This window comes from Alternaria burnsii (genome assembly GCF_013036055.1).
Source record: "Alternaria burnsii strain CBS107.38 chromosome Unknown 705, whole genome shotgun sequence".
Taxonomy (NCBI): Eukaryota; Fungi; Ascomycota; class Dothideomycetes; order Pleosporales; family Pleosporaceae; genus Alternaria; species Alternaria burnsii.
The window spans coordinates 737,051-748,443 of NW_024066107.1; the positions used below are offsets into that span (position 1 = coordinate 737,051).

The 11,393-nt window shown below is 53.3% G+C and overlaps 4 protein-coding genes across 4 annotated transcripts; 3 read left to right on the forward strand and 1 right to left on the reverse strand.

Annotated features, from left to right (window-relative positions):
• Positions 1–449: 449 nt before the first annotated feature.
• Positions 450–1,895, reverse strand: GT037_000278 (uncharacterized protein; the record flags this gene model as incomplete). Its single annotated transcript, XM_038925325.1, has 3 exons — positions 450–1,493; positions 1,546–1,686; positions 1,746–1,895. 3 exons carry the CDS (start codon positions 1,893–1,895, stop codon positions 450–452), a joined length of 1,335 nt encoding a protein of 444 aa, XP_038791181.1.
• Positions 1,896–2,155: 260 nt separating this feature from the next.
• GT037_000279 (leucine zipper protein 1) lies at positions 2,156–5,795 on the forward strand (the record flags this gene model as incomplete). The annotated part of the gene is made up of 4 exons (XM_038925326.1): positions 2,156–2,164; positions 2,217–2,658; positions 2,707–5,456; positions 5,505–5,795. The coding sequence occupies 4 exons, from the start codon at positions 2,156–2,158 to the stop codon at positions 5,793–5,795; spliced, it is 3,492 nt and encodes a 1,163-aa protein (XP_038791182.1).
• A 1,012-nt stretch (positions 5,796–6,807) lies between these two features.
• Positions 6,808–8,960, forward strand: GT037_000280 (serine threonine-protein kinase srpk2; the record flags this gene model as incomplete). Its single annotated transcript, XM_038925327.1, has 4 exons — positions 6,808–6,989; positions 7,164–8,174; positions 8,222–8,474; positions 8,520–8,960. The coding sequence occupies 4 exons, from the start codon at positions 6,808–6,810 to the stop codon at positions 8,958–8,960; spliced, it is 1,887 nt and encodes a 628-aa protein (XP_038791183.1).
• A 1,016-nt stretch (positions 8,961–9,976) lies between these two features.
• Positions 9,977–11,197, forward strand: GT037_000281 (glycoside hydrolase family 16 protein; the record flags this gene model as incomplete). Its single annotated transcript, XM_038925328.1, has 2 exons — positions 9,977–10,388; positions 10,470–11,197. 2 exons carry the CDS (start codon positions 9,977–9,979, stop codon positions 11,195–11,197), a joined length of 1,140 nt encoding a protein of 379 aa, XP_038791184.1.
• Between the last annotated feature and the right edge of the window lie 196 nt (positions 11,198–11,393).

Genomic DNA, 11,393 nt, shown 5'->3' on the forward strand with positions numbered 1-11,393 from the left:
GGGGAATTAGCTGCTCGCGGGGTAAATGGGCGATTAACGATGGTGGTGGGGAATGTTGTAGCAGTCTCTGCAGAGGTCGTGTGAGAGGAGTGAAGGATCGGGTCAAAGTTTGGTAGTCGTTAATGCACTGCCTGTTCCGGGTGACGGCATGCTTGGCTTCTTGGTGGTGTGTCGCGCGATCCGCATCCATCGTGTTCAGACCCTGGCGTACCGCGGAACGCGCCGCTGGATGCGTTGACACATGTGAACGGAATGACATCAGATGAGGTGCCAATCTTTGGTGTCGCTGTAAAGCAGAATCAAAGATTGGAATTGAGTCAATTCGAGAAGACCTTCACGACGAAAGATAAGAACAATTGTTACAAGGGGCGGAATGCATGCATGTCATTATTCCCGTTAAGTCCAGGTCTAAATGTCTATCAAGAAATGGGTGCAGCATGAGGCATTTCTCAAGCCAAAGCCTTGAGCTCACCCTGAGTAAGCTTCGCAGCACCAATGAGACGCTGGGCCTCCTCCTGGAAGATCGCCTTGATCTTGCCGGCGTCCTTCTCACCGTTGAGCTTGCTGGTGATGGCAGCCAGTTCCTCGTTGTCCATCTTGACAATAAGAAGATCAACGTCGTTGAGAGCGGCGTCGACTTGGGAAGCGGGCGCATCGCCGGCACCGTGGAAGTAGTTGGCGTCCTTGACAGCACCACGGACAACACGCTTGTTCTTCTTGGCTGCGTTCTTTGCAGCCTCCTTCGCCTTCTTGTTGTCAGCCTTTGCGGCCTTTTCGGCAGCCTCCTTCTCAGCGGCAGCCTTGGCCTCCTCGGCCTTCTTCTTCTCGGCCTCTTCCTTTGCAGCCTTCTCAGCAGCCTCCTTTTCGAGACGGCGCTTGTTCTTCTGCGCGCTCTCTGCTTGACGGAACTTCTTGATACGTTCGTCAAGAGCCAGGGCATCGTCCACCATGTGCCTCAGACGAGCGGTGTCCTCGGTCTTCTTCTTGCGACGCGCAGCTTGGTTCTTGCGTTCGACGTGACGCTTCTGGTCACGGTTCTCGTTGTCGTCCGGAACATCCTCATCGAGGTACTCAAAGGTCCTCCAGCTGTCGAAGTTGTACCAGAAGTTGTAGAAGTGCTCGACCTCCTCCTTGCTGCTGTTGGCATTGCCAAGCTTGGGCACAGGCTGGTTGTTCGAGAAACGTCCCTCGGCCTCGAAGACCTTGCCCCAAAGCTTGTAGAAGTTGCCCTTTTGCGTCTCCTTCTTGGAAGGTGGCTCAACCTCAGCGCCCTCGTCGACGGAGTCGAACTGCCTCCTCCTGACGGGGTCGGACAGAACTTCGTGGGCCTTTTGGATGCACTTGAAAAATTGATCGTCCTCGGTTGCGCCCTTGGCAGCCTTCTTGTCGGGGTGATGCTTAAGCACCTTCCTGCGGTGGGCACGCTTGATCTGTTCGTCGGTGGCACGCCATCGGTAGCGGGTTATGCCGAGCACAGCGTAGTGGTCTTGAGACTGGAGAAGAATCAGTAAAATTCCACGGCATGCTTGGTGCTATCGTCGTTACCTTCCAGTCCTTGGCCTCACGCTGCAACATGACCGGGTCCTCAGGCTCGTCAATGTCATCGGGATCCTCCTCCTCGACGCTCTTGACGTTGGCCTGGGCCTGGATGCGGTCATCCTCGGAGAAAGTACGCTTGTTGCGCTTCTGCAGACAGATCGTCAGTACTGCATGTATGATTGAGTTGTTCTTGGAATATAACGTACTCTGCGGGCATAGGCGAGGAAGTGTGGGCCAACAGGCTCGATCTTGCGGTCGTTTGCCTCGCTTAACTGGCCGATGGCCTTGAAGTCTTTCTCGCCAGCCCAGCCCTCAGGCAGAACCGGCAGCGGTAGGGAAATCTCGACGTTTGCCATTGCGCAAGAATGTCGTTGTCGTGGTGGGGGACACAGGCTGCGTGAGAAAAAGTGAGGATTCCCGCCGCACTAGCTTACCGAACCGTGATGCTAGCGCCGTGACCCCCGATAGCGATCCATGTCACTTAGCCGCGACGGACCCCAGAACGTGTCAGAATAGTGTTTGTCTCCCATGCTTCGGTGTCTGATATTCCATTAACCAAGTTTGTTACTTGTCTTCTTGCATGCCTTGCTATACGTCTTCATAATCCAGCATCATCATGTTCCAGGTACCTCAACTTCTTCTAGGCTGCACCCCAGGAAAGCTGACGAGAGACACAGCGCCTTCGCGGAGCCATCGACGCCAGAATAGCAGAAGAGCAAGCGCGCCAGAAAGCCACCACACCGACGACACCTGCGCGATCCAGCTCAACAACACGGCGGTCCAATTCGCGGAATCTTTCTCCTTCGAAGCGAACAGCGAGATCGAAAGATGCCGACAGCAGCAAGACGGCGCTGGCAGGGAAGGGCCCTGACCCCTCAGAGTTTGACCCTGAGTTCGTCATAGGAGAGGAAGAAGATCAGCCGAGTCGAGCCGGCACACCGCGACTCAAGGAGAAGGCGCAGCCCGTAGAAGCCAGTGCTGAGAATGGCGATGGCAAGAAGGAGGAGACCGAGGGACCAACTGCTGAAATAGAAGAGAAGCCAGAACAGCCACCGGAGATACCGCCAGAGGTCAAATTGCGGTTGCGCAGGTTAGACAAACTTGAGCCCAAGTATACCGGTTTGTGATGTCTCGTGTTTGTATGCGCCAAGCTAATTCCCTTACCAGAACTCCTACGGTCGTACCGCATCGCACACGCCAGAGTGGGCGCAATCGAGGCCTTTGAAAGCTCCCTCCGCGAATACACGCCTCTCACCTCCATCAGCGACACTGGCGCATTTGTCGAATACCTAGGCCAACTCAACGTCAAGAGTGATATGCTCATGGAGGAACTCAAGCGGGTGTCCAAAGAACGCGACGAGCTCAACAAAAGGCTCGAGGATGCGGAGAAACGCGCAAAGGAGGCCACGGATGAGGTGGAGACCCTAAAGTCACAGGCGCCGGCGACCAACGAGGCTGCACAGGATGACTCTACCACGCAGACTGAATCCGTCGCACCTTCATCCCCTTCCAAAGCGTCTAAGCAGACCGAGACCGCCGAAGAGACCGAAGACTTCTTCTCGTACGATAGCGAACTGCCTCGCTTGCAGTCACAGCTACAGGAGAGCGAAGAGAAGATCGGAAAGCTCGAAGAGGAGAACAAGTCGCTCAAGAACGAGCTTTCCACGGCGCAAGAGTCCGCTCAGTCGTTCATGCAAAACTTGGAGACTACGACAAATGATCTAAACACGTTCAAGGATACGCATCAAAGGCTATCAAAGGACGCCGATGATCGTGAGAAAGAGCTCAACAACACAATCGCTGATCTCAAGTCAAAAGTTGACAGTGCCGAAGGAGAGCTCCAGAAACACAAGGATACGCATGACCAAAGTGAAAAGACCATCGCCGAGCTCAAGGCTAAGCTCGATTCAACGGCCAAAGAACTAGAGGATCTACATGCAGATAAAGGAGAGAAGATTGTGGAAAACGATCAGGTGCAAGAGCTTCAACGGCGAATCGAAGAGCTCCAGGGTGAACTTTCTCAATTGCGCGAAACACACGTCAAGGCCGAGAAGCGGAACGAGGCCATGGACGGGCTGCTCAGCAGAGTGCGCGAACAACTCAAGACTGCAGAGACAAAGCGTGACAGTGCCTTGGCCGACCTCGAACAAGCAAAGAAAGACTTGCAGAAAGTCAATGACGAGAAGAAGACGACGACCACCAAACCAGAACCGGTCCAACTACCACAAGTAACTCCTGCTCAAGCTCCCCAAAGCGCAGCGGCAAAGAAGAGGGCTCGTAACAAGAAGAACAAGAAGGGAGGAAACGGGCCCGCGGCTAGCGGAGCGTTGACGCCCGAAGCAACACCTAGTGAAGCTGGAGACACTGAAGGGCTACTCAGCCCTCGTGATGCAGAGTTCACACCATCACAACTTGAGGATGCTTTGAAGAACGTTGCACAGCTGAAGTCTGATCTGGAAGAGAAGGCTGCAGCAATCGACGCACTGCAGACTGAGGTGGCTGAGAAGGCATCATCTATCGACCTGCTCAAAAAGAAGGCCAAGGACCAGGAAGATATGCAGGAAGAGATTGACACTTTGCGTCAGGATCTTCTTGATTACGGCCTTGAGCATACTGAGGCTAAGGACAAGGTCAAGACGTTGCAAGCCGAAAAGGCGGCACTTCAGGAGAACCTGGGCAAGCTGGAGGCTGAGATTGCCGAACTGAAGACTAGCAAAGCGTCTCAGGAGTCATCGCAGCAAGAAAGAGAGGCACTGACGGCAGAGTTCACAGACCTAAAGTCAAAAGCAGAAACTCTGCAGACTGATCTTTCGGTTGCAGAGAAGCTTGCTGCATCTCGTTTTAAAGACCTCACCGACATGAGAGAGGTGTTGCAAAAGGCGCAGCCTGAGCTCACGTCGTTGCGCAAGGAGGTGGTCGAGTTACGCACTACCAGGGATGAGCTCACCAGCAAGACTACAGAAGTCCGACGATTGGAAAACCGCGAGAAAGATCTCAGGTCGGAAATCACCGAATACCGGTCCCAGCTATCAACCAAGGAAAGCGACATCAAAACTCTCAATGACAAGATCAAACAGGAAACCAGCCAGAGGCTTGCGCTGGAGGAGACGAACAGAAAGATTCAGCGAGACCTTCAGAACTCCGAGACGGAGCGGAAAGACGTCATCGAGACCCGAGACAAGTTGACGAAAGACTTGACCAAGGCACAGGACGAGCTCAAAGCATCACGCAAGAAGGTGCATGATCTGGAAGAAGAAGCCGCGAAGCTCACTCGCGAAGTCGGGAGCCTACGTGAAGAAATTCAGATGAAGTCAGCCCAATCTGCGAGCGCGCAAGACTTCGTGAGCAGCATGCAGGACCAGGTACAAGAGATGAGTACTCAGATGAAAGAAGTGCGCTCCCGAAGCGAGAGCCTGGAAGAGGAGCTTGCCGACGCGCATCGATTGCTAAGCGAACGCGGACGCGAAGCTGAGACGATGAGAAGGTTGTTGAATGACGCTCAAGGACGAGCTGAAACACGTGTGCGTGAGATGCAGGAGCGCCTCGACCTTGCAGTTGAGGAGCGCGAGCGTGCAGAGGAGCAAGCCAGCACATTCAGCCGCCGACGAGCCCGGGAACTTGAGGAACTGAAGCAGAAGGTCCGCGACGCTGAACGTGCACAAGCGCGCGCTGTTGAGGACAAAGAAGACCTTGTGACTTCTGAAAGGGAGCTCCGCAAGCAGACAGAAGATCTTGAGAGGCGGGCCGCACAGGCTAGCGAAGAAGCTTCAGAGGTCAGGCTCGCCATGAGCCAACTCCGGGACGCACTTGATGAAAGCGAGAAGCAGGCTCACGAGTTGGAAAAAGAAAAGAGCGATTTGCGACGGGCATTCGACGAGACCCAAGGCCGTCTGGAGAAGCTTCAAAAGTCTAGCAAGGTACGTTCTTCAGCAACAATTGACGTACAAGATACTGATGAACAGCAGACAATGTCCGACGAGCTACGAACTTTGAAGACACGTGGCCCTGAGTCCGTTGCTCAATCCTCGAGATCCTCGATTGAGTCATCACGATCGCGCATAGCGTCACCGATACCAAAGGGCGGTGGAGCTGTTGCAGAAGCAATCGACTACGTGTACTTGAAGAACGTATTGTTACAGTTCCTCGAGCAACGTGACAAAAAGTACCAGCAACAACTCATCCCCGTACTGGGAATGCTCCTGCATTTCGACAAGAAGGACGAGCAGAAGTGGATGGCAGCGGTCTCGGCCAAGTAGCGGCTGGTGCGGCTCTCCGCAACCAGACATGCAGATGATGATTCCAGCATGACTTGCAGATCAGGTGTTAGCAGGTCCTAATGGAAGAGGCCGATGTGGAATGTAGGATATAGGATATTTATAGTTTTGCATAGCGATTTCTTCAAGGTCACGGTTTGGGCAAACATGTATGATATGGCGGTGGGGTTGCTGTGGCTCCTGCCTTGGGGGTTGGGCTGAGCAACAAGGCGCATGGCTCTTTCCGCAACAGGCGTATCTGTCTGGCAACAAGAACAAAGGCTGGAGAAGACGAAGGTACGATGATGCAATCCAGGGTTTCTCCAAGTGCTGTCAAGATGCGTGATGTTGACGTCCCACGTGTAATGTGACGGATCGGGTCGCAACAACAAGCATTGCTGGCAGCAAGCCTCCCTCATTGCTACCCGGGCCGATAGATGTAGGCCAGGAACTTGGTGCGCTAGACGAGCAAAGACGCAAGGCTTTTTGGGCAAAACTGGCTTCTGAGGAGGGACTAATGTGGTAGCAGGCGACTATTTGTAGGCGTCGACTGATGTCATAATTCGTCTCACCTGCTTCTTACCGCTTCCTCCGGCTTTGACGCGCATCCAGCCATCCGTCACCACCTCTATTACCATCCCAAGTCACAGCGAATTCTCCGAGAGGCGAGTCCAACTGAATTAATACCGCAGACCGCATCCCGCCCAGCGAGTCATCACCCGTGGTCGTTGCAGCACCTCGCATCCGTGCAATCCCCCACGTTAGCACCAATCAGGAGCCAGACATCGATAGGCTGGCGAGGGGAGCGCTAAGCCCGTCTCCAGCAATTGAAGAAATCGCGAGGCAGTGCGACGAGAGAGCCACACTGCCCTCATAATATATATCCAAGCCCATAGTCTGCCTCTGTCCATGAGCGCTGCCCAACGCGTCCCCAGCGCCTAACCGTACATCGCATCCCAGCAGCCCTCGAGCCTCAGGCCCGCCCACAGCCCAGCGCGTGGCGGGGAAAGCCACCATGAATGGCACCGACATGAAGAAGGCGGCCATCAACAAGGCGAAGCAGGTCGCGCAGGCGGCGAACAGTAACGGCGGAAAGAAGCGACGGAAGGGCCAGGACCTGAAGCCGATAATCACCACCGAGGGCCAGGGCAACCAGAACGCTTCGCCCGCTGGTTCGACGGGGTCCTTTCAGTACAAGTACGTTCACCACCACCACCACACCTCTGCTGCCACCGCCCAAAGCCCCCCATCTTTCACCCGCCCACCCCAAACACTGCGCCACTTCTCCACTCATTTTAATGCGCGCGCACACATGCACCGCCCAAGACATGATCTGACTGCAGCAACCCTATACTAACTCCAACCCCGCAGTGTGCAGAACGCCAACTCGCCGCTTGCCCAGCACAAGATGTACGGAAACCAATTAAGCCACTCGCCCGACTCGTCGTCGTCGTCGGTCGATGAAGCCGAAAACACAGCCGACGAGGAGGACTCTGAGGACTACTGCAAGGGCGGCTACCACCCCGTCCAGGTGGGTGAGGAGTACAAGGACGGCAAGTACACAATTGTGCGCAAGCTTGGGTGGGGTCATTTTTCGACCGTCTGGCTGTCGAGGGATAACACCAACGGCAAGCACGTCGCCCTCAAGGTCGTGCGCTCCGCTGCGCATTACACAGAGACCGCGCTCGACGAGATTAAACTCCTCAAGAAGGTAGTCGACGCGAACGAAAAACACCCCGGCCGGAAACATGTCGTCAGCCTACTCGATTCTTTCAACCACAAGGGCCCCAACGGTGTTCACGTCTGCATGGTTTTTGAAGTGCTAGGAGAGAATTTGTTGGGCCTGATCAAGAGGTGGAACCACCGAGGTATACCCATGCCTCTGGTCAAGCAGATCACAAAGCAAGTCTTGCTCGGCCTCGACTACCTCCACCGCGAGTGCGGCATCATTCACACCGATTTGAAGCCCGAGAATGTTCTCATCGAGATTGGCGACGTCGAACAGATCGTAAAGACATACGTAAAGGATGAACCAAAGAAGAAAGACAGCGAAGACAGCGTGAGGAACGGCAGGCGGAGACGGAGGACCCTCATCACAGGAAGTCAACCGCTCCCTAGTCCACTCAACGCGAGCTTCAACCACGCCGACATCTCTAGCTTCCCTGGCATGGGAGGTCCACAAAGTCTCAACAAGGTCATGAGCGAGGGTACAGGTAAAGACTCCCCCACGACTATTCCGAGTCCTCCTTCTTCATCAGACGGTGTCGTAATGAGTGGTGCTCTAGCAACTCCATCCGCTACTCCCAGCCTATCCATGGCAGAACGGCTCGGTATCAAGTCGTCTACCGAAGACGACGCGCAGAAGCAACGGGAGAAGTCCGCGTAAGTTGTGAAGTTATCCACATTGGGAAGCGTACTAATTCCTTCAGCGATCTTCTTACCAAGGAAGTATCAGGCATCAGCCTCGACAAACCCAGCAGCTCGTCCGGCAAGACAGAGCTCGAGCAGCAAGTCGAAAACGCCTTTGAAACCATTTCAGTTAAGATTGCCGATCTTGGAAACGCCTGCTGGGTCGGCCATCACTTTACCAATGACATTCAGACTAGACAATATAGGTCACCAGAAGTTATCCTGGGTAGTAAATGGGGTGCTAGTACTGATGTCTGGAGTATGGCCGCAATGGTAGGAGCGCTAATCAACACGAGAGACACGAGCTGACATCACTAGACATTCGAACTCATCACTGGCGACTACCTCTTTGACCCACAGTCTGGCACAAAATACGGCAAAGACGATGACCACATCGCACAGATCATCGAACTCCTAGGCACCTTCCCAAAGGGTCTGTGCATGTCAGGAAAATGGTCTCAGGAAATATTCAACCGCAAGGGCGAACTCCGAAACATTCACCGATTACGACACTGGGCTCTTCCCGACGTCCTCCACGAGAAGTATCATTTCAGCGCCGAGGAGAGTAAGAAGATTGCCGATTTCTTGTTACCCATGTTAGAGCTGTTGCCAGTGGACCGAGCAAATGCGGGTGGAATGGCAGGACATGACTTTTTGAAGGACACGAAGGGTATGGAGGGTATGGATCTGAATATCCCTGTCGGTAGTAAAGGGGAGGGGATTGAAGGGTGGGCTACGGAGATAAAGAAGACGCGGTAGATCTTGCCCTTCTTCATGAGCAGGTGAAGCTGAGTTGTAAAGGCATGAAGACTTACTGCACTGGTTAGCCTTTTTTGTATAAGCAAATGAAGTGTACCTCGCGCCTTCTTTTTTCTGGCCATGAGCGGTTGGAGTTGTTGATTGTCGCACTGGGGCGAATAACATATTAGAAGAATTATGACTACGACTCAATGTACACTGCGCTTTCAGGTGCATGATGGTTCATAGACGGCATCTTACGAGTTTATGAGGTGGACTGCATTGGACCGGAGTCTCGTATCTGTATGTCTCCGTATTACCTTTTCACATCGTCCGCCCATCTCCTTTTCTAGTACGAGGCTATCTTGTTCAAACACTGGCGGCCGCGTGCGGCGACACTCAGATTGGATAATTTTGGTGCACAATCTTGTGGAAACATCCAGATGCCCTTCGTATCTCAATGTTACGGTGCGCATGTATGGCGTCATTTTATCCAGTTGTACGATTAAGCATGATCGTCAGTCTTGTGTTTGTATATTTGTACAAACCCAATGTTTCCGTCTTCGTGTTCGCGAGCTAAAGTTAGCCACGACGAACAGCCACAGCTCATATTGGGATGGCTGGGATCAGCTAGTGGGGCGAGCGCTTCGTCATCGGCCCACGCGGCTTTAACACAGGCCTGACAATGGTACCTGACGCGGCCGTAGACGCGACCCTCTCGTTCCTGAACGACATTGGACGTGGGCCGTATCCACGGGTGCGGATGGTGATCAGGGATGCCGATGGCTATCGAAATGAATAAATGACCCACTTTGATGGGGCTGTGGTGACTACCGAAGCGTCGATAACCTCCTCGTTCAAGCTTTCTGGGATTTGATTAAAGGTGTGGGTACGCGGCTCTTTTTTGATGCTTATCCTCATATCCAAGACTTCCTTTTTGTCTCATCGCTGAGTTGCTGTCGTTTCTGTTCTTTCTTACTTCCAAGGACATTCGTTTGGAGCGGTCGATCAACTTCGTACTGTTTAACTCTCTCATAATGCATTTCCCCACTGTCTCCGTACTCCCTCTTTCCCTTATCCTCTCCACAGCCATCCCCGCTCTCGCTCAGACATCCACATCATGTGATCCTACCAAGAAATCCTGCCCAGCAGATACCGCCCTCTCCTCGTCAACATACACGCACGACTTCACTAAGGGTGCCGACGATGACAACTGGAAAGTTACCGCTGGTGACATCTCTTACACCAGCAAGGGCGCGGAGTTCACAATCAACAAAGCTGGTGACGCACCAACGATTCAATCACAATGGTACATCTTCTTTGGCAGCGTGAGCTTCATCATGACAGCTGCGCCGGGTACGGGTGTGGTCAGCAGTGCGATTCTTGAGAGTGATGATTTGGATGAGATCGACTGGGAGTGGTTGGGTGGAGAGCCTGCAAATGTTCAGAGTAAGTTACAATTTCTCTCCATCTCCCCTAGTACAGGGTACATATGCGGAAGGGGAGAACGTTAACATATCTCCCTTCTAGCAAACTATTTCGGAAAGGGAAACACAACAACCCACGACCGTGAAGCCGACGCCGCTGTCACTGACACACAAGGCACAACCCACAACTACACCATCCACTGGACCTCTGACTCTACATCATGGCTCGTCGACGACAAAGTCGTCCGTACCCTCCAGTTCGCCGATGCAAATGGCGGTAGCAACTACCCTCAAACCCCTATGAACGTCCGTATTGGTATCTGGGCTGGAGGCGACCCAAACAACGCCGAAGGCACAATTGAGTGGGCTGGTGGCGAGACAGACTACAGCAAAGCACCTTACACCATGGTCTTGGAGAAGGTCGAGGTCAGGAACGAGAACCCTGGAAGCAGCTACTCCTACGGCGATATGACTGGTGGTTTTGAGAGCATTGTCACCGATGGAAAGGGTAGCAATGCGAAGAAGAGTGACACTGAAGAGGGAACAAAGTCCTCTTCTGCTTCTGGCTCTGCTACCGCTTCCGCTTCTGGTTCTGCTAGCCCATCGGCCACGGTCAATGTAGCTGGTGGTGTGGGTGGAGAGTGGGCTTCGGCCATTAGCAACAGTACTGGTGCATCAACCACGGCAAGCATGGCTACTTCGGCAAGTGCTACTGGAAGTGCTACGGGAAGCGCCGCGGCGGCTGAGAACACTAACTCTGGTGCCGTGACGAGCAAGGGTTTGGGCAGAAGTCTTCTTGTTCTGGCTGGTGCGGCCATGGTAATGTTGTAGACTCAGACGGTAGCATTAATTAGACGGTCATATCTAGGGATAAACTTCTGACATCGAGCTGAGTGAAGTTTTTTATCTCATCATGCAAAGTTCTACACATGTGAATGGAGTAATATACGCACATCATCGGGTGGTAATTCCACGTCAGGAACAGAAGCTTTATACCAATCACGTTCCAAGACAAAGAATAATTCTG